This window comes from Rhinoraja longicauda, chromosome 5 (genome assembly GCF_053455715.1).
Source record: "Rhinoraja longicauda isolate Sanriku21f chromosome 5, sRhiLon1.1, whole genome shotgun sequence".
Classification (NCBI taxonomy): Eukaryota; Metazoa; Chordata; class Chondrichthyes; order Rajiformes; family Arhynchobatidae; genus Rhinoraja; species Rhinoraja longicauda.
The window spans coordinates 61,447,503-61,470,092 of NC_135957.1; the positions used below are offsets into that span (position 1 = coordinate 61,447,503).

Sequence of the window (22,590 nt, forward strand, 5' to 3'; positions counted from 1 at the left end):
TCTATTCCTTGGAGCGCAGGAGGATGAGGGGCGATCTTATAGAGGTGTACAAAATCATGAGAGGAATGGATCGGGTAGATGCACAGAGTCTTGCCCAGAGTAGGGGAATTGAGGACCAGAGGACATAGGTTCAAGGTGAAGGGGAAAAGATTTAATGGGAATCCAAGGGCTAACTTTTTCACACAAAGGGTGGTGGGTGTGTGGAATAAGTAGTTGAGGCTGGGACTAACCCAACTTTTAAGAAACATTTGGATGGGTACATGGATAGGCAGGTTTGGAGGGATATGGACCAAGCGCAGGCAGATGGGACTAGTGTAGCTAGGACATATTGGCCAGTGTGGGCACGTTGTGCTGAAGGGCCTGTTTCCACACTGTATCACTCTATGACTCTCTGAGATTCTTGATCAGGACATTGGAGAGAAAATTGTTCAGCTCTTCCTTTGCACAACACTCCATTTGAAATTCACTCGAAAGGGAGAGGCTTTTACTTAAATGTTTAATTTAGATGGCAACTTTAATCGTGTCACTGCTATTCCTTGGTTACTGAGTCCATATCCCTGGGGAAACTCAGTTGTGTGAGCAGCATCACGATAGGTGAGGTGAAGGCTAAAGGGGTGGATGATGATTTTCTTTTCAAAATTGCTATTTTTGGCCTTGGTGAGAAGTTATGTGCAGCTGAATTAACTTTCAAGAACTCTGAATGCATATCCATTATCCAAGGTTATATTTCCAGAGTTCATGGAATAACACTAGGATGGATGTTCAATCTGGTATTTAAAATTGCAATCAAATTCTCTGTACAGATCTGGACGATGTCAAAATGTTTTAGTTTTGTCAAGCCTACAGCTGTGAGAATATTTCTCAGTGGACACTTGATTGTAATTATGTGTAGTCTTTCTGCTGACTGGATAGCACACAACACAAAGGCTTTTCACTGTACCTCAGTACACATGACAATAAACTAAACTAAATCTGTATTTAAACCTACTTGATAATAGTGAGGATAGACAAAAAATGCTGGAGTCATTTAGCGGGACAGGCAGCATCTCTGGAGAGAAGGAATGGGTGACGTTTTGGGTTGAGACCCTTCTTCAGAATGACCAGGGGGGAGGGAGATAATACATAGATATGGAGGTTTGACGATGTGAAAACAGGGCAAAGGGAATGGAGATCAAGAAAAATGTAGAATAGATCATTGTTAGCTGGGAGAAGGCAACAACAATGCAGAGATAAAATGTAGGAGACAGTAAGACTGGTTGGAGAACTGGGAAGGGATGGGGAGAGAGAGAGAAAAAGCAAGGGTAACAAGGGTAAGTTAGAGAAGTCAATGTTCATATCAATGGGGAGTATGCTGCCCAAGTGAAATAGGAGGTGCTGTTCCTCCAATTTGCACTGAGCCTCACTCTGACAATGGAGGAGGTCCAGGACAGAAAGATCAGTATGGGAATGGGAGGGGGAGTTAAAGTGTTTAGCAACCAAGAGATCAGGTAAGTTTAGGCGGACTGAGCGGAGATGTTCAGCGAAGCAATTGCCGAGCCTGCACTTGATCTCACCGATAAATAGGAGTCCACACCTGGAACAGTAGATGAGGTTGGAGGAGTTGCAAGTGAACCTCTGCCTCACCTGAAAAGACTGTCAGGGTCCTTGGATGGAGCTGAGAGGAGAGGTACAGGGACAGGTGTTGCATCTCCTGCGGTTGCAGGGGAAAGTACCTGGGAAAGGGGTGGTTTGGGTGGGAAGGGATGAGTTGACCAGGGGGTTTCGGAGGAAACGGTGTCGGCGGAAAGTGGTGGAGATGGGAAGATGCGGCTAGTGGTGGGATTCCGTTAGAGGTGGCGGAAATGTTGGTTGATTATGTGCTGTATGCGACGGCTGATGTGGTGGAAAGTGAGGACTAGGGGGACCCTGTCCCTGTTACGACTGGGGGGAAGACAGAGCAAGAGCAGAGCTGCCCGATATATACAGGAAATCCAAGGGAGGGCCTCATTTATGATGGAATGATAATAGGTAGGCTTTGAGGGGTCAAGAAGCTTGCTCCCGTTTGGAATATTTAATCTCTCACTTGCTCTTGTTACTTGAACATTGTGGTTTGTCTGCCATCTCCTTTTCATTGGCCTTGATGCTACCATTCCAAGATGAAAAGAAAACCTGGCACACACATGTATTAGTAATTTTCCCACTCTGTTGGAGATGCTCTGTAATAATGCAGCATTTTCAGATCTTGCAACAATAAAAATTTGCATGTTTGTTTGATGCTATTTTAATTTAAACTCCTCGTACAAGGGAAATGGAAATAACCGTCACTTACTTTCTCTGTAGTAATAATGCTATTTCAGTTTGAACTTTCAGGTATTCCTGAGCCATTTTGCAATGCTGCTCAAATACAGACATGGATTCTTTGGAGTTTGGGCATGGAGCTAGTGGCTGTAGAGAAATGCAAATGTCACAAATGAAATGGTCACAAAGCATACTTTTAGAAGCTAATCTAAAAATCACTGTTGGAAAAATATATACGCAGCTGTATCAGGAAACAATGGACTTTCACATTTATAGGGGAGTTATATTCAAAGCTCATGGTGGGAGAATGGATAAGGACAGGGTCAAACTTAATTACGTTTTAATTTCTTAAGACCACATGCAATTCTTAACGACATTAGTACACAGGCATAGATGTGGAAAAGACACTAGGTCATAATGTGGAAGGATAAGGATAACCTCACGTATTTTGGACACTTGCCCCCAATGAATCCACAAATATATAATCCTGCTCCCAGTATCAGGCATTTCCATTGAAACAAACTCGATTGACTCGAATCCTATCCTCTCAGATAATGCCTGACTATATGAGCATTTCCAGCGTTTTCTGTTCTTATTGTCAATATGGTAACTGATACAAATGCTCAAGGAATTTCCCTTTATCTTCAGTCACCTATAACTTAATGATCATAGACCACTTACAGAGTGTAATGCTGTATACTCATTTAATTAGAACATTTATCTAACTGCAGTGGCTATAGAATTTCGATTTCAGTTTAAAACAGCATCTGCAGTTCCTTCTTACAATTTATCTAACTGCATATTCATAGCATGAATTAGTAGAAATTATTTGCTTGAGAAAATCATTCAAAAAATGAGCACAAGCCACCCATATATTAAGCTTCACAATGAATTAGTGCTCAGAATTTAAAATAATCAACCAAAACTATTTGAGGTATGCACTGACAATTCTTACCTGCAACTGGTGATCCAGTGTAAGATATGCCATTGGGATAGAGTTATCAGAACCATTGGTATCTGGAAAATAATTGTTAAAGCATTAGCTCAAATTATTAGGTTGCATATATTTCACAGTGTTTATTTATGGGAACTGACTTCAAATCTTGTCAAAGTCCAGTTGTCTGAGGCAGCTGGTTGCTTGGTCTGGTGAAGAACATCATTTATAAAATAAGTTCACCAGACCAGCTGTTTGTTCAAGTGGATTTCTGCCATCAATACCGCCTGAAAGGGAGAGTGTATTTTTCCTGAGATTCTTTCTTCATTATTTTAGTTTTCCTTACAACTTCATATTTGAGAAGAGAGGCACAGATCACGGTGGTACAACAGGAGGTCACGATTCGCAACCTTTGCACCGAGGTGGGGAATCAAGATTTACTGTCATTGCCTCACAGAGCAAGACCTTGATTTAAGGTGGCAATTCAGGAGCAATGATGAATTGCAGGGCAGGGAATGGGAATAAGTGAAGGTGATCAAAATATCGGGCCATCACTTTTTACTCTGTATACCCACACTAACTCGCCTTAGATCATAATTGGTCACATTGTTTCCTTTAAACAGTTCATTACATTATGGACTTTGGAAAGAAAATAATTGACGATATTTATAGTGTGTAAAAATATATGTTAACAACCTTTGATTACTTCTTAAATGATTTCATTGTTTCCACATTGGGTTTGTGCCAGTTCTTTTTTAAACTGCCTCAATTCATTCCCACTTTTCTGATCTTATTAACTATATTGGCCACAGTATGGAAGTCAAAGTTATCCTACAATAGAATTAAAGAATTATTTGAATTGATTCCCACATAATTATCTTGGCTGTGCAATTCAATATTCTCTTCACTTTCTTAAACATATTCCAAAGTCAAACATGATCAAGCAAGAACAAATGATGTAATCAGTATCTGAACTACTGAAACAAAGAACAAGGCGGCAGATTATTATCTGAATGGTGTCAGATAAGGAAAAGGGGAGGTGCAACGAGAACCTGGGAATCCTTGTACATCAGTCACTGAAAGTAAGCATGCAGGTAGAGCAGGCAGTGAAGAAAACAAATGGCATGTTGGCCTTCATAGCGAGAGGATTTGAGTATAGAAACATGGAGGTCCTACTGCAGTTGTACAGGGCCTTGGTGAGACCACACCTGGAGTATTGTGTGCATTTTGGTCTCCTAATTTGAGGAAGGACACTCTTGTTATTGAGGGAGTGGTTCACCAGGTTAATTCCTGGAATGGCGGGACTGACATATGATGAAAGAATGCATCGACTGGGCTTATATTCACTCGACTTTAGAATGAGAGGGGATCTTATAGAAACATATAAAATTCTTAAGGGTTTGGACAGGCTCGATGCAGGAAAAATGTTCCCAATGTTGGGGGAGTCCAGAACCAGAACACAGTTTAAGAATAAGGGGTAGGCCATTTAGGACTGAGATAAGGAAAAGCCTTTTCACCCAGAGAGTTGTGAATCTGTGGAATTCTCTGCCACAGAAGGCAGTGGAGCCCAATTCATTGGATTTATTCAAGAGAGAGTTAGATCTATCTCTTAGGGCTAACGGAATCAATGGATAGGGGGAGAAAGCAGGAATGTGGTACTGATTTTGGATGATCAGCCATGATCATATTGAATGGTGGTGCTGACTCGAAGGGCCAAATGGGCCTGCTCCTGCACCTCTTTTCTATGTTTCAGCTTCTGGATCGTTTACAAATTATTATTTATACTTTTCATTCACTTTTCAGAACCTGGGTCTCACTTGAAAGACCAGTTAATTATAGTCCCAATAGTCTTTGGACTGAGAGTTTTGCTAGGCCATTAAAAAAATCAAGCATCTTTGTGAATATGGAGTCCAGTACAGGCAAGGCAAGGCAAGGCAAGAATGGCTGATTCTCACCCCAGCTGAAGGACTCATTCTGGGACTCATTGAAGGACTCATTGAACAACTCATTCTGTTTTGGTTATCATGGTTTTATTGAATGGCCTATGCCTGCTCCTAATTCACATGTATGCATCGTCACTCATGGATAATATAGTTTTTTAAATGCCAACTTATTAAGAACATTTAAATTTCACAGTTTCCATGGTGAGATGTGTACTTTGATTGTTGGTCTAGTAATTTAATTGCTGCACCAGTGTATCAACAGGAGCCTAATTCAACAAAAAAACAAACTGGCACATAATTATTTTGCAGCATATCTATTACACTTCACAAAGATTTTCTCAAATGTTTTCTAAATTGAAACCAATTATGAAATTGAAATGGATAGATGAGAAAAAGGCACAAAGTGTTGAAGTAACTCAGTGGGCCAAGCTGCATCTCAGGAAAACATGGATAAGTGGTTTTGGGTCGGGAATCTTCTTCAGGCATTGTTTATAGGGGAGGAGAAAGCTGGAAGAGAGGAGGGGCAAGATACAAGCCGGATGAGCAATAGGTAGATACAAGTGAAGGGGGGGAGGGGGGGGTTGACAGATACATGATAGGATAGTTGATTTTTTAAAAAACCCAGCAGCCCCATTCATAACTAGTTAACTGGTGTTTATTGATAAATATTTCCAGTACACACACAACAGAGCTCACTGCATCAGTTGCAATTATCAGTTTAATCAAGTAAGCAGCAAAATCCTTCTGAAATATCTCACCCTCCCACACATGGTAACCTTGCAGCTCAATTGGAAGTATCAATATTAAAAAGTACAAAAGATTTGAACTTTTGATTTAACTTCACAAATGTCAGAAATATATATTTACTAAAGAACCTACAAAAACATTTAACTAAGCACTACTGATACTCAGCTACTTTAGTTTTTTAAACGTCCAAAAGTAATTTTGATCAAAGCAGTAATAAATTGGTATAGGAGCAGGAAGAAGCCATTTGGTGGATTATTTCTGTGTACTCTTTTAGTACGGTCACAGTTGATCTTTTACCTCAGCATCAATACCCAATCATTACCTTTGATTTCTTCAATAATCCATCAATCTCTATATTGTGTATACTCAGTGATTGGGCTTCTGTATCTCTTTTCAATAGTGAATTCCAAAGATTCACAGCCCACTATGAAGAAAATTTACCCTATTTCAAAGCTGAATAATTGAGGTACAAAATAACAGTTGGCATGGTGGGTCGCTGCTGATTTCACTCACTTGACAGTATTTACCGCACTGCATTAGATTTTGAAATGCAGGTACATTAACAAAGTGGCCATTGTTAATGACCATTGATTAGGGGTCGCCAAAGTCTTGCTCAGCTCCATTTTGTACATTGATGCAAACAAAATTCTCCTTAAATGAGTTCAAATTCAGTCAACACTCTGCCATAGATATGCCAGGGCTATGATCTGCAGTTAGTTTAAAGCACTCATTAGTTTGATTACCATCAACTGCAATAATTATTTCAACAAAATTTAAATTCAAATTAGTTTACTTTAGTAATCTTGTAGCCTTAGACTTTTCAATAATCGTTTGAATACTATCAATGAATGCACCAACAATGAGCGTTTATACAGCAAAATAATGGGCTATCCCAAGTTACTTCACAGCAGTGCTATCAAACAAAAATCTTGGCATTAGAATACAGATGTATTCTTGACTAAATGGAACAGGAAAATATACAGCATACAAGAGGCCCTTGAGCCCACCACATCAGCGCTGACCATAATACCAATCTAATCTAATCCCACCTGCCTGCACATGGTCGATATCCCTCTATTCGCTACCTGTCCACATAACTACCTAAATGCCTTGTAAGCATTGAAGTTGCATCTGTTGTACCTTGCATAGCAGTGTGTCCAAGGTACCTACCACTCTGTAGAAAAACTTGCCACATAAATCTCCTTTGAACTTTTCCCCTCTTACTTTAAACCATGTCCTCTGGTATTTTGCCCAGGGAAAAAGAATCATACTAACTACTCTACTAATGCCTCTCATTGTCTCATACTTCTCTGGCAGGTTGCTCTCAGCCTTCAACACCCCAGAGAAAACAATCCAAGATTGCCCATCCTCTCAAAGCTAATACACTTTTAGCCACACAACATCCAGGTGAACCTCTTCTCTACTCTTTCCAAAACCTCCATATCCTTCCTGCACTGTGGTGACCAGAGTTGCACACAATATTCCAAATGCTCTAACCAAAGTTTTATACAAGACTTCCTGACTTTTACAATCATCACCCTGAACAATGAAGGTAAGCGTGTTATATTTCTTCTTAGCCATCCAATCTACTTGTGTTGCCATTTTCGGGGAGCTATGGGTTTGTACCCCAAGATCCAACTGTACATCAGTGCCTCTGAGGGTCCTGTATTCTTTCATTTGACTTCTCCAAAGCGCAATATGTCACACTTTTCCAGATTAAACTCTGTCATTTCTCCATCCATATTTCCATCTGGTCTATATACAGAAGAATTCTTTGACAACCTTCCTCACTATCCACAACTCTGCCAATTTGATCAGTCTGAAGAAGGGTTGTGATCCGAAACGTTGACTGTTTATTTCCTTCAGGTACCACTTGACCTGTTGAATTCTTCAGGCACTTCATGTTTTGAACAGCTTTGGCTATTCTCCAGCCCTCTTGGACTCAGTCTGTGGCTAAATCAGGTACAAAGATCTCCTTTCTTACCTCTCAATAAACTAGGATAGATTTCATTAGCTGCTTATTCTCCATCATGTTTTTCAACCACCTTCTACTTGATATCAACGTGTCCTGTAATATCAGTATACCCCTCCCTTGTTTTGCTGTCCTACATATTTTTCTTGGTGAATACTAATGTAAATTACTTGTTTAGTATCCCACTCACTACTTCTGGCATCAGTCACAAATTTTCCTTGAGAAGGTCCTACCCACTCCCTATTAATAGCCTTGTTTTTAAATGTACAAAATGCTTTGGAATTTTCTTTAATCCGATTTGTCAGGAATATTTCTCAAGCCTCTTTACCGCACCTGATTCCCTGATTAAGTACTCTCCAGTTTCATTCACATTCCTCAAGGACACTGTCTGATTTCAGCTTCATGAGCCGTACACTAGCTTTTTTTTGTCTTTTATTTTACACCAACTCTGTGTCCTTTTTTACAAGCTTCCTTTTTGTTTTTGACTAAATTTACATCATCTTTCATCATCCAGGGTTCCTGAACTTTGCCACCCTTCTCTTTCTTCTACTTAGGAAGATGTTGGTCCTGAATTGTGACCAGCTGTCCTTTTAATGTCTCCCAACATCGGATATGGTCATCCAAGAACAGCTGCTCCCAATCTGTGCTCTCTACCCCTGTTGCCTTTCATCAATTAAACACCATTTCCCTCCACCCCCACGTTGAGTTTTTAATTTAGAAATACAGCGCGGAAACATGCTCTTCGGCCCACCGAGTCCGCACTGACCAGTGATCCCTGCACATTAACACTATCCTACACACACTAGGGACAATTTACACATACACTAAGTCAAGTAACCTACATACCCTAACGTCTTTGGAGTGTGAGAGGAAACCCAAGATCTCAGAGAAAACCCACGCGGTCACGGGAAGAACGTACAAACTCCGTAAGGACAGCACCCGTAGTCAGGATCAAACCCTGGTCTCTGCCGCTGCAAGCACTGTAAGGCAGCAGCTCTACCGCTGCGTCACCGTACCGTCCTTGCGCCACCGTGGACGCCTAGATTCTGTCTTATCCTTATCCATGATTATCAGAAAATGTATGAAGTAATTATCACTGTTCCCAAAACAGTGAAAATAAAGTCACTCACCTGCAATATGGAGGTGAGTGACTTTACAAAGGATTTTTGCCAACCACATGCAAATCCTGCTTAGGTGCATGGATATTTTATGCAGAAGATAATGAAAATCTAACTAACACAAATTTATTAGAGAACATATAATAGATTGATTGAAGTACACTGGTAAGGTCAATAAAATCAAGACACAAGGCAATTCTTAATGACTGAAGCTATTTTCACAAATCAACACAAGAACATAGGTACAGGTGGAAATGAGAGGGCAACATTTCCCATCGAGAATGGTGGGTACATGGAACAATCTGCCAGATGAAGTAAGTGAGGCAAGTATAATTACAACATTGAACACATTTTTGAACAATACATGGATCGGAAAGGTTAAGTGGGATATGGGCCAAGTAGGAGCACACAGACTAGATTGGATGGTGCATCTTGGTTGGCATGGACGAGTTGGGCTGAAGGGCCTGTTTTATAATGACTATTGAATTCTTTGACCACCTTCTCAAAATGAGAAGCCAGAGGAAAGAATATAGGTGGAAGGGATGTGGAGGCAGAGGATAGGGAGAAATTGGTGAACATTCTGGTGAGGCATTGGGAAGTGAGGGAGAAAAAAGGGAGGGGGAAGAGGGGAGTTGTTTGTCAGCAGAGGGAACTATGAGTGCAGGTATATAATTCCTTTCAAGTGGCACCACACATAGATAGGGTGGTTCTACGTTAAAAAATATTTTGGTACATTGGCTTCATCAGTCAGGATATTAGGTTTAGAAGATGGGATGTTATGTTACAGCGATTCAAGACGTTGATGATGCCACATTTAGAATATTGTATTCAGTTTTTGTCCCCCTTCTATAGAAAGGATGTTGCTAAGCTGGAACGACCAGGGTGAAGATTTACGGGATGTTGGCCAGGACTTGAGGGCCTAAGCAGTAGGGAGAGTCAGAGTTATACATCATGGAAACAGGCCCTTCTGCCCTGCTTGCCTATGCCAACCAAGCTGTCCCCTCTACACTTATTCCCCCGCAACCAAGTTTGGCCCATATCCCTCTAAATCTTTCCTATCCATGTACCTGTCCAAATGTCTTTTAAATGTTGTTTCTGTTTCAACTACCTCCTCCAGCAGCTCATCCATATACCTACCACCCTCTATGTTAAAAAGTTGCTCCCGCAGATTCCTATTAAATCATTACCCTTTCACCTTAAACTGTGGATGGATTGATTGTAATCATGTATAATCTTTTAATGACTGGATAGCATGCAAAAAGCTTTTCACTGTACCTTAGTAGATGTGACAATAATAAATTAAACTAAACTGAAAATATGTCCTCTGGTTCTTAATTCCCCTCCTTTGGGTGAAAGTGTGCACCTACCCTCTCTATTTCTCTCATGATCTTATACACCTCTAAAGATTACCTCTCATCCTCCTAAGCTCCAAGGAACACAGTTGTAGCCTGCCCAACCTCTCCCTTTAGCTCAGCCCCTCAAATCCTGGCATCAGGACTTTCATTCTTTGGAAGGTTGAGAGGTAATCTTATGGACGTGTACAAGATCATTAGGGCAAATGGACAGAGGATTTTACCCAGAGTGGGGGTGTCAAGAACGAGGGAATGTAGGTTTAAGTTGAGAGGAGAAAGATTTAATAAAAACTTGAGTGGAGAGTTGTGGGTATATGGAACGAGCTGTCAGAGGATGTGGTTGAGGCAGGTACAATTGGACTGGTACACAGATAGGAAAGATTTAGAGGGATATGGGCCAAATGTTGGCAGGTGAGACTAGTGTAGATGGAGCATCTTGGTTGACATGGGCAAATTGGACCGAAAGGCCTGTTTCCGTGCTGTATGACTTTGTAGATAAGAATTTGCCTTTCAATTGCTCTCACACTTTCCCACGCTAAACGCTAATTGCCAGTTGTTTTCCCAACAACTCGATCAATCACTCAGGAGAATTCATTCCCATCAATTGAACTGTTTAAATCAAAAGCCCGTAACAAACCTGTTAATTCATCTGGTGTCCATGCATAGATGCGAGTTGTTTTCTCAGAAGGAGTTCCCGTGGCAGGGAGCATCCTCATACTCGGACTAGACGAACGGCTGCTATTTCTGCTGCCCTGAATATGCGAACAAAATAATTCGGCTTAAATGCTTTATGATCATTTTGTTTGAATTAATATTTTCTATAATTTGTTTTACATTATAAAATGGAGAAGCAATGATTGGCATCAGATAATCAAATTAGTACATTGACATATTGGTGCTCTTTAAATGAATGTCCAATAGAATTGAATTAAAATTGTTTTACAAACATATTTTAGCTATTCCAAAAGATGCAGAAAAAAATAAATTCTGAATTGATTCATTACTTAAAAAAACCAATTAGTTTTGAATTCAAATATTTAAATTCACTCCACCACAGATTGTGCAGAGGCAAATAACAAATTGAGCAAAATAATAGCACTGTTTATATTTCACAACTTTTCAGCAATTAATTCTATGTAATTCTCTATATACATTTTGCTGAGAAAATTAATTTAAAATAATTTAAATTCATACAAGCTAAGAAGGCTGTAACTCAATATATTCCTATTAAATTCTTTTTTCTCCTTTGGACAGACGACGGAGTAGAGGAAGGAAAAATGCAACAATTAACCACAATATCTCAGTAATAAATAAATTTAGCAAGGTCTTTTGTTCCGAATAGCTATCTAGTGACCTCTGCTGGATACAGATATGTCAGCAGCAGAGGACGACAAAATTTGGTCTGGTTATGTTTGTCCAATACTAAATGTCTATTAACTCCTTGGAACACATGGATAATGATCAAAGTAGTTGTATAGTTTCATAGGAAAATGTGCAGAATCATGGAACACGTTATTAAAATTGTGTTGAAATCTTGGCAGGCTTCTCAAATAAATTAAATCTAAATTCTTCAGTAAAGCAGTTAGTAATTTTGATAATGACTATTTACATAAGTGCATCTTTTGTGTGTGAAATGACTACTTTTAAGAAAAATGAGTTTGAAAAAAAACTTCTCATTTTCCATGAACTTGAAATCTGTTTTTCCTATTTATCAAAAATTTAAATTATTTGAGCAGTTTTGCAACAAGTATATTGTGTTAGAAAAAAACAAGCACAATGTATAGCAGAAGTATACACTGTGCCAACAAATATGCCAAACAACTTTAAAAAGCACTGTTATCATGCACCACAGGTGTTGCAAGGATATCATCTGATTCAATCTTTTTTTTGCGTCTTTCCGTGACATTAGTTTCCTAAAACTCTAAAAGTGCATTTGCTGTCGGAGAAGAAGAATCAAAGCACATTAAAAGTACAGAACAGTGCAGTTAAGGTAAAACTGTAAAATAACAAATTAAACCGGCAGCATTTAAGTGAAAGCTAAATGTTAAAATAAATGCATGGGAAAAACTAGACGAGGAATGATAAATGCAATATGGGAAAATAGAATTAAAATTTTAAATCGTTAAGTCTTCAAGACTTCATGTAGAATAATGAAGGGTAGAACTGAAAACTGCAATGGGGGCAATGAGGAACTGGATTGATGAAGAACTGCCATTGGTCCATTGTCATACATCCGCCTCTGCTTAAAAACATTCACTATTTCTCTCCTGATGCCAAGATCTCCATCTCATGGTCCTAGTGAAGTATGGGAGTATGAAATCTGTAGGTCTTAATAATTTGATGCCAATCAAACATCTATTGAAAATGCAGATAATCAAGTTAACATTTTTCTACCATGTTCCTTTTTAATACACAAAATAACCTTTTTTAATTCATTGTCTGTCATTTCAAAAAGCTTTTAATAGTTTAATGCAATTTAATAATTTTATTGGAAGGTAGACACAAAATGTTGGAGTAACTCAGTGGGACAGGCAGCATCTCTGGAGAGAAGGAATGGGTGACGTTTCGGGTCGAGACCCTTCTTCAGACTTAACAATTTTACTGTTTTGTTGGCCTTAGAAATGCTGTTGGACGGACTTTTAAAAAAAATGAACAAGTCTTACCTGATTAGATTCCGTTCCAACAATTGTCAAGTCTTGAATCGACCTGCGTCTTTGCTGTTCACTGCCTGCTGAGCAAAGAAAACAGGCGATAATAGTCCCGACAACAAAATAATACAAGCACAGCAGTTGCAGCTGGATTTCAGAATGTCTTCATAAAAAGAGTGAGAGAGAAAGAGAAAGAGAGGAGAGAGAGAGAGACGAGATGAGAGAAAGAGATGAAAGAGTGGAGGGAAAGAGAGAGGGGAGAGAGGGGAGAGAGGAGAGAGAGGGGAGAGAGAGGAGAGAGAGGAGAGAGAGGAGAGAGAGGGGAGAGAGGGGAGAGAGGGGAGAGAGGAGGAGAGAGGAAGAGAGAGAGAGAAAAAAAAAGAGAGAGAGAGAGAGAGAGAGAAGCAGCAGCTGCAATGATCTAACTAGGAACACACAGTCTCGTCAACATAACTAAAACTTAATCCAGTGACCACTCCTACCACATGAATAGCAACTTCAGTCTCTTCGCCATTTTTTTGGTCATATGTTCCAAGAGACCATATGTAGGAGACTAGAGCTGATGACGGCAACTATTTAAGGACTCTTACGTGATGGTGTGCAAGAACAGGACTGCTGACATTAGTCCCTTGCTGTGTTAAGGTTTGCTTCTTAATGCTGAGATCTTCTCCCATAGCCTTCTGACCTTGTTACATTTTCCCCACAGTAGAAAGGCGAGACCAATATAATTCTTCTGCAGATTGACTAGCAAATATTATCCAACAAAAAAATCCTCCAGTCTAAGCAGAATACCTCTATTAATGTTCCATCCCCCAAAAATTATGTCTTATCTTAACATCAATTAATTGAACCAAATAGCACATTTTTCTTGTAAATCAAGTAGCTGCAATCATCAAAAGCAATTTCATGTTAATCTTGTGTAATTATTTTTTTAAAGAATTGATCATCTTTTAAACAACCAACAGTTCTCACCGAAACTAAATCTTGCATACCAGAATATTTAATACAATTCATGGACTAAAACAAAAGCCACAAAGTTATTTCACTTTGCTCGGTCAGGTCACAATACCTTCAGATCAATAAGCAGGTGGCCAAACAACCTGCCGATACTAGATTCTCTCGTGGTATATGAATATCAGAAATCATCTCAGGGCTCAAAGGTTTAAATTGATAAACAAACTTAACAGAGTACCAGATGGGTGTCAACTTGATTCACTAGAAACCTTAAAGTTCTTGAATCCATGAGGGATTTCAGTAACTTTATAAATTACTGAACTGTAGGTTTAGAGGAGGGGGTGCATTTAACACGCTCTTGGTATTTTTACTTTGGATTAAGGAAAATAAACCCTGTTTTCATGGCTTGAAATTCTGTATTTGCGCTATTTTCTTTAAATCATACTGATTTAAAAAGGCACCATGCCATATAAAAATAATGATATTTCTTATGAACATCAGTAACAGCCAACTCATAACTAATGCAATAACACCTACCAGTAAAGTAAGCTGCACATGTATAATAAATACTCAGCCATTCAAGGCCAGCTAGAATTCAGATGTACTATCACACAAAATACATTGGACTCACTTCTACATCTTGAAGTATTAAAATATTTTTCCCAATACTGACCACAGGCTGTGATGAACGGACCACAACCCAGTGTACAACATCATCCATTCCAAACTTATTATCAAATTCAGAAAATGGGATCACTGCTCCAATTGGAACCTTGAAGTCCTCATCAGCAGACGACAATCAGTATGAATTGGCAACATTTCCTCCTCAATAACCATCAACATTGGCACACCTTAAGGCAGCGTGCTCAGTTCCCTGCACTACTCTTTCTATATTCATGACTGTGTAACCAAACGCAACTCCAACGCCACCTTTAAAGTCGCTGACAATATCACTAATGGATAATAACGAGTCAGAGTACGGGAGAGAGATTGAACATTTGATTGAATGGTGAGAGAACAACAATCTTGTTCTCAGTGTTAGCAAGACCCAAGGAGTTGATTGTTGACTTCAGGAAGGGAAAGTCGGAGTTCCACAAACCCATCCTCTTCGATGGGATGGTGGTGGATGGAGTCGCCAGATTCAAATTCCTGGGTGTGCACATCTCTGAAGGTCTGTTGTCTATTGTCTGCTGTGTGCTCAACACATCAATGCTATCACAAAGAAAGCACCTAAATGTCTCTATTTCCTTCGAAGATTTATGAGATTCAGTATGCTACCCAATATTCTATTGAACTTCTACAGGTGGATGATTGAGACAATACTGATATAGACTGGTTGCATCATGGGCTGGTTTGGCAAATCAAATGGCAGGAAATGAAGGAGACTTCAGGGAGCAGCAGACATTGTCTGGTCCATCATGGGTGAACTGACTTCCCCACCACTGAAGGGATCTACAAGAGGTGCTGCCTCAACAAGGCAGCTCATGTCAAAGACCCACACCATCAAGGTGATGCTCGCATTTCACTCGAGTCTTGGGAAAAACGTATATTGAAGAACAGCTTCTTCTGAGCAATCATCAAGTTCTCGAAGACTACACAACACTAACCACTATCTTAGCAACTATGATATGCTGTGGAGTTCGTTTTTGGTTGCATTGGGTTCTTTGATTTTGCACTCTTATAGTCTAGTCATCTGGTGTTACCAATTATTAATTGATTATGTTATTATCGTATATTTAACTTTGTGTGTTATTTCATTAATGGGCCTTTTAAGGTGTAGCAAGTAAGAATTTCATTGTTCTGTTGACGGTACATATGTCAATCAAACACTCTTGCCACTTGAAATATATTTAATTCTCTGCTATACTTTCAGTATAGCACTTGTGATTAGCTATTCTGGGAGTTAAGCAGAGTCGTACAGCATGGAAACAGGCCCTTTGGCCCAACTCGTTCATACCGCCCATCTAAGCTAGTCCCATTTGTCTGTGAAACCCATATATCCAATACAAACCTTTCTTACCCATGTACCTGTCCGAATGTCTTTTAAATGTTTTTATTGCACCTGCCTCAACCACTTTCTCTGGCAGCAAAACGTGTGATGATGAGGCAATGTTATTTTGGTTCTCATTACAAATATATCCATCGGCAGTTAAAATGCTAATCAGATTTAGAAACAGCTAACGTGTCCAATGAGAAGAACTGAAAAAAATACATAGCAACTGGATGTAAAAAGGAGAGTTGAAATTGGTTCACTCTCTCATCTTTAAGGGCAGAATGTTCAATAAATAAAGAGAATTGTACCTTTCACGTTCAATGTGACTTTATCTTAATAGATTGCATTTTAGATAATGTTGTTATATTATTTAATTCCTTACAGATTTAAAAAGTGGCACTATTTCTACTCCTTCCAAGCAGCACCACCACCATATCAGGTCGATTCTATTAATGTGGGCCCCAAGGGCAGAAGGCTGAGTGGGTAATGAATGGAAGTACTTCTGCAACATTTAAAAAGTATCTAGATCAGCACTCGTCATGGAAGGCAGCACGTGGTGGTAAATGGGATGAGCACAGATGGGCAGTTGACATAACCAGCCAAGTGGCCGTTTCCCTGCTTTACGATGTAAAATTTCAACAGCATATCTTTCATGCTATAGAGCACTTTATATAAATATATCTGCAATATACCTGTAACACTTCACACCCAATGATTTTCATTTTCAAGTATTATCATTATTCTTGCGTAGATTAAATATGTAGCTGAATCCTGTAAATAGCAATGAGATAAATGACCAATAACTGGCATTTGCTTGTTGTGTTCACTTGCTTAACATATTAATATTGATTTGTAATTTAACATTTCTACCTATACTGCTTACAATGTCATGTGCTTTTGACTGAACAACAATGTGTATATGATTATCTACCCTCCTGTTCAAACAAGTTATAAATATGGATATCTGTCGGGCTACAGATTCCAAAAGAACCCATCTTCGGTTCTCATTTACACACCGATTTCAACAGAATGAATAATTTGTCCTCAGTTCCTCAAGATATGGTTAGTCAGTTATTAAATGTCTCCTGCACATCCACTGCTGTACCTTTTATTTTAGCCACCTTCCCAAAATATCACAGAGGCTTGACATTACATTCCTGTTCCTATGCTGGTTTTCTATTTGAGTAGCTGAAAAGTTTAAACATTTTCACACTTTTCTTAATTATGTTCTCCAGTAATTAATCTTCCCAACAAAACAAAAACAAAGGAAACAAACGTATAATTCACCAGTTTCCTTTTAGAAATAAGCAACATGATTAATTTTTCTAATCTAAAGGATCTGTTCTGAATCAAGAGTCCATGGAAGGTTATAATTAGCCCATCCACAATTTTCTCATTTAATTATTTTAACATCATGAGATGGAGCTCACCTGGTCCTGGAATTGGCAATGCTTTAATATTTATTTTACATTTCTTAGTTTGAAATCTTCATAATTTATAAACTTTCACTCATTATACCTGAATGACTGTAAAAATGGACTCAAAGGGCTGCACGGCCTATTCATATCATATGCTGATATATTCAAGAGAATATATCTTCTACTATAAATTTACACTTGTGTAACACTGGTGAATTGCTGCAAGATCAACTAAAAGTCCAAGAGGTACATGGTAAAAAAGTCTACCAAAGGTTCATTGCAATCAATTAAATTTAACCAGTGTAGGCTGGTGCTGAGTAGAGATTCACATTAGTATAAACAACAAATCATGTTGATATGTAGCCGCTTGGGCCTCTCCCCTTCCACCACTCAGAATGGCCGCATTATCTATTGTACAACTATAGCTTGGAGATGTCAGGGCTATTCCAATTATGTATTCAGCAAATGTTTTAAAAGCAAAAATATAAATTTGTATATAGACACCAAAAACTGGAGTAACTCAGCGGGATAAGCAGCATCTCTGGAGAAGGAACGGGTGACGATTTGGGTCGAGATCCTTCTTCAGACTAGTCAGGGGAAAGGGAGATATAGACGATGATGTGGAGAGATAAAGAGCAATGAATGAAAGATATGCAAAAAATTAACGATGATAAACAGGCCATTGTTAGCTGAAAATGAGAAGCTGGTGTGACTTTGGTGGGGGACGGATAGACAGAGAGGGAATGCCATGGTTACTTGAAGTTAGAGAAATCAATATTCATACCACTGGGCTGTAAGCTGCCCAAGCAAAATATGAGATGCTGTTCCTCCAATTTGCATTTAGCCTCACTCTGACAATGGAGGAGACCGAGGGCAGAAAGGTCAGTGTGGGAATGGGAAGGAGAATTAAAGTGTTTAGCAACTGGGAGATCAGGTAGGTCCAGGCAGACTGAGCAAAGGTGTTCAGAGAAACAATCGCCCAGTCTATGTTTTGTCTCGCCGATGTATAAGAGTCCACATCTTCAACAACAGATACAGTAGATGATGTTGGAGTAGGTGAAAGTGAATCTCTGCCTTACCTGAAAAGATTGTCGGGGTCCCTGGACAGAGTCGAGGGAGGAGGTATACGGATAGGTGTTGCATCTCCTGCAGTTGCTGTGGAAGGTAACTGGGGATGGGGTGGTTTGGGTGGGAAGGGATGAGTTAACCAGGGAGTTGCAGAGGGAACGGTCTCTGCAGAAGGTGGAAAGGTGTGGAGTTGGGAAGATGTGACTAGTGTTGGGATCCCATTTGAGGTGGTGGAAATGTCGGAGAATTGTGTTGTACGCGACGGCTGATGGGGTGAAAGGCAAGGACTATGTGACATGGGGGAGGGGGGCAAGGGCGGAGCTGCGTGGTACCAGGGACCCTGACAGTCATTTAGCTCATTGTACCATTCCTAATTTAAAATGATGAAACTTGAGTATGCCTAATATTTTATCATAGGTTAGACACTTCATTGTATCAGGCATCTTGTGACTGAAGTGCCGCTGGACCTTTCATGGGGCTTGGACATCAATACATTTATTTTCTATCCCTCTTGTCATAAAGGCCATTATTCTAATACCACTAAACTCAAATGACATGTCTAATGATTATGTACGTAAACTCCTGAATTTCTATTTTCCTATCTACTCTAAATACTCTGCAGGGACACCACTTTTGCCCATCAAGTCACAAAATGTATTTTATTTTTCATCCTACTTCCCAGCTACACGCTTTCCATTATGTCTAGGAATTTTGCAAAACCAAGCCCTTCAATTTTAGATTGCATACCACTGCAAGGGAGTTAGAACAGCGACATCATTTGAAAGGATAATCCACAGCATGTTTGAATAAATTACCTTCAACACTAAAAGTGCATTATGTTCTTTGTAGGTAGATTGAAAAGGAAAATTAAAAACTGTAGCTATAGTACACATATTAATAACTTTCTCAAAAGTGATTCGCATCAATAAAATCCAATTACAATTGTATTCAAAAGATAATCAATGAAAAAATATCCATAGTCTACTCAGAAATATTAACTCATCAGTCAGGTTTTAAAACATGGAAATCACGTATGTGGAATCTGAGTAATATACCTAGACAGAGATCACTGCTCACACATAAAATAATTCTGTGTCCTCAAAGCCAGTATTGCACAATTATCTCAGTAATAAGTTAGCTTCACAAGTAGGATGGTCATCGTTTCTTTTGAAAGGCAGCAAATTGTGATACAAAAATTTAAACGTAGGCACTGAAAGCATTTATACATTTGTCATATGTATCTTGCAAAATTTGTTAAAAAGCAAGAAACAAAACTTGTCTTTGGATAAATATAGAAATGCTATTGCAGTATTCAAGCCAGCTCAACCATTTAACATTTCTGTATACATATACAGAATACATATCTTGGTTTCTATACATAAAGCCTCAATGTAATTCACAGTATAGCAACAAAAAGCACAAAAGATAAAACATAAAAGTCATGCAATTAGAACAAACACACACACGCACATCAAATAGTTTGATTATACAAGCAAGCAGAAGCAGAGGTGCTATCTCACTGGGCCTCTGGATCCTGGACATGTCCAGTGAGGCCGTAGTGTTGACTAGGGAACAAGCTCTGACAGGAAGCAAAAGCTCAATTATCAAATGTCAAAGAGCATAATTAAGGTGAAGGAAAATACTTCTTGCTCCAGAATATCACAGAACAGAATCATGGCTTAAATAATTCATGGGATCTATACTTTAAACAGTTAGAACTGACATTACTTTGTTTGAATCAGATATTTCTTTTAAAAAAAAAATGATATCTGCGTGTCAATGGCAAGGCCAGTATTTAATGTTCATTCCTAATTGATTTTGAGAAAGCAGTGGCGAGTAACTCTCTTAAATTACTTAAAGCATTCCAGGATTTACATCCAGGAACATTGAAGGAATGGTGATACATTTCCAATTGAGGATGATGTGATATTTGTTGGGACTTCTTCATGTGTAGGTGATCCCAGAAGGGTCTCGACCCGAAACGTCACCCATTCCTTCTCTCCTGAGATGCTGCCTGACCTGCTGAGTTACTCCAGCATTTTGTGAATAAATACCATAGGCCAGCTACTGTCGTCCTCTTTAGTAGTAAAGACAATAGTTTTGGGGGGTGGGTAGTTTTGAGCGGCATGGTGGCGTAGCGGTAGAACTACTGTCTGAGAGCACCCTAGAGACCCAGGTTCAATCCTGACTATGGGTGCTTGCCTGTATTGTCTTCCTTGGTGAAGACATTAATTATCGGTATTATCTCATTCATAATAAGGTGGGTGAATTGAATGTGCAGTTAGTAGTTAAGGAATATACATTTGGGATTACGGAGACATGGCTCCAGGGTGACAGCTAAACAATATTCAGGAAGGATAGACAGAAAGGAATAGGAGGTGGGTCGGCACTGCTGTTTAAAGAGATTAATGCAGTAAGAGAGTAAGGAGAGACATTAGTTTGGATGCTATGGAATTGGTATGAGTAGAACTGTGAAATAGTCAAGGGCAGAAAACACTTGTTGGACTTGTATACAGACCACCAAACAGTAAGAGGGAGGTTGGGGATAGCATCAAGCAGGAAATTAGGGATGTGTGTAGCTAAGGTACAGCAGTTATCATGGGTGACTTTAATCTACATATAGATTGGGTCAACCAAATTGGTAGCAGCGCTGAGGTGAAGGATTTTTTGGAATGTACTGATTGTGGATGATCAGCCATGATCACATTGAATGGCGGTGCTGGCTCAAAGAGCCGAATGGCCTAATCCTGCACCTATTTAAAAACATATATATATTGTTTGCAGTTTTGGTCTCCTAATTTGAGGAAGGACATTCTGGCTATTGAGGGAGTGCAGCGTAGGTTCACCAGGTTGATTCCCAGGACGGCGGGACTGACATCTGATGAAAGAATGGGTCGACTGGGCTTGTATTCATTGGAATTTAGAAGGATGAGAAGGGATCTTATAGAAACATATAAAATTCTTAAAAGATTGAACAGGTGAGATGCAGAAAAAAATGTTCCGGATGTTGGGGGAGTCCAGAACCAGGGAGGGTCACAGTTTAAGAATAAGGGGAAGGCCAATTCGGACTGAGATGAGGAAAAACTTTTGCACCTAGGGAGTTGTGAATCTGTAGAATTCTCTGCCACAGAAGGCAGTGGAGGCCAATTCACTGGATCTTTTCAAGAGAGAGTTAGATTTAGCTCGTAGGGCTAAAGGAATCAAGGGATATTGAGAAAAAGCAGGAACGGGGTACTGATTTTAGATGATCCAGCCATGATCATATTGAATGACAGTGCTGGCTCGAAGGCCTACTCCTGCACCTAGTTTACTATGTTTTTCTATGTATGTGAAGTGCGTGGGTTTTCTCCTAGATCTTCGGTTTCCTCCCATACTCCAAAGACATGCAGGTATGTAGGTTAATTGGCTTGGTGTAAATGTAAAAACTGTCCCCAGTATGTGTAGGATAGTGCTAGTGTACTGGGAACGCTGGTTGGTGCAGACTCGGTGGAGCGAAGGGCCTGTTTCCGCACTGTATCTCTAAGCTAAACTAAAGGTGCTGTCACATGCAAGTAAAAGTAGTGAATTCTGAAAAAAAAGTGTATACCACAACTAAGTGTGGGGGTTAGAGGGAACAAATGTCTTAGGTGGTAGATGTGGTAACAATTAGAGTGTCGGACCTGTACATATCCAGGTGAGTGAAGTGTTTGACTTGGGCCTTGTAGATTTTTTATCTTGCAATTGGCTACATAGCTATGAAAACTATGAAGAACATTAACAATTATAAGAAATCTGGAAAAGTATGATTCCATCTAAATTAATATGCAATTTATTCTATGCACATCATCTATCCTGAGGTTAAAGTTAGGATTTGTAGATTTAATCTTGCAATGCCTTGGGTTACATAGCTATGAAAACTATAAAACGCATTAACAATTTTAGAAAAATCTTCTGGAAGAATATGATTCCATCTAAATTAATTTACAATCAATTTTATGCACATCATCCATCTTTAAGTTAAAGTTTCCCAAGGCTTTATATAGGAACTTAAAACCCAGTTAAAATGCTGCTCAGGATAAGTGGCATGATGGCCACACTAACATTCACACTAAAGAGGTCCTTCTGCAGTTGTATAAGGCCCTAGTGAGACCGCACCTGGAGTACTGTGTGCAGTTTTGGTCTCCAAA

At 39.3% G+C, this 22,590-nt stretch overlaps 1 protein-coding gene across 5 annotated transcripts in view; it reads right to left on the reverse strand.

Moving 5' to 3' along the window:
• The window catches only part of map3k7 (mitogen-activated protein kinase kinase kinase 7), a 101,130-nt gene that overhangs the window by 7,538 nt on the left and 71,002 nt on the right, over positions 1-22,590 (reverse strand). For 3 of the 5 annotated variants that reach the window (XM_078399666.1, XM_078399664.1, XM_078399668.1), the window contains 4 exons: positions 13,007-13,074; positions 10,981-11,095; positions 3,233-3,294; positions 2,309-2,424 (listed from right to left, as the gene is read on the reverse strand). In XM_078399666.1, the coding sequence (XP_078255792.1) occupies positions 2,309-2,424; positions 3,233-3,294; positions 10,981-11,095; positions 13,007-13,074 (361 nt within the window). The remainder of the gene's footprint in view (positions 1-2,308; positions 2,425-3,232; positions 3,295-10,980; positions 11,096-13,006; positions 13,075-22,590) is intronic. The other 2 variants (XM_078399667.1, XM_078399665.1) reach the window with 1 other exon arrangement.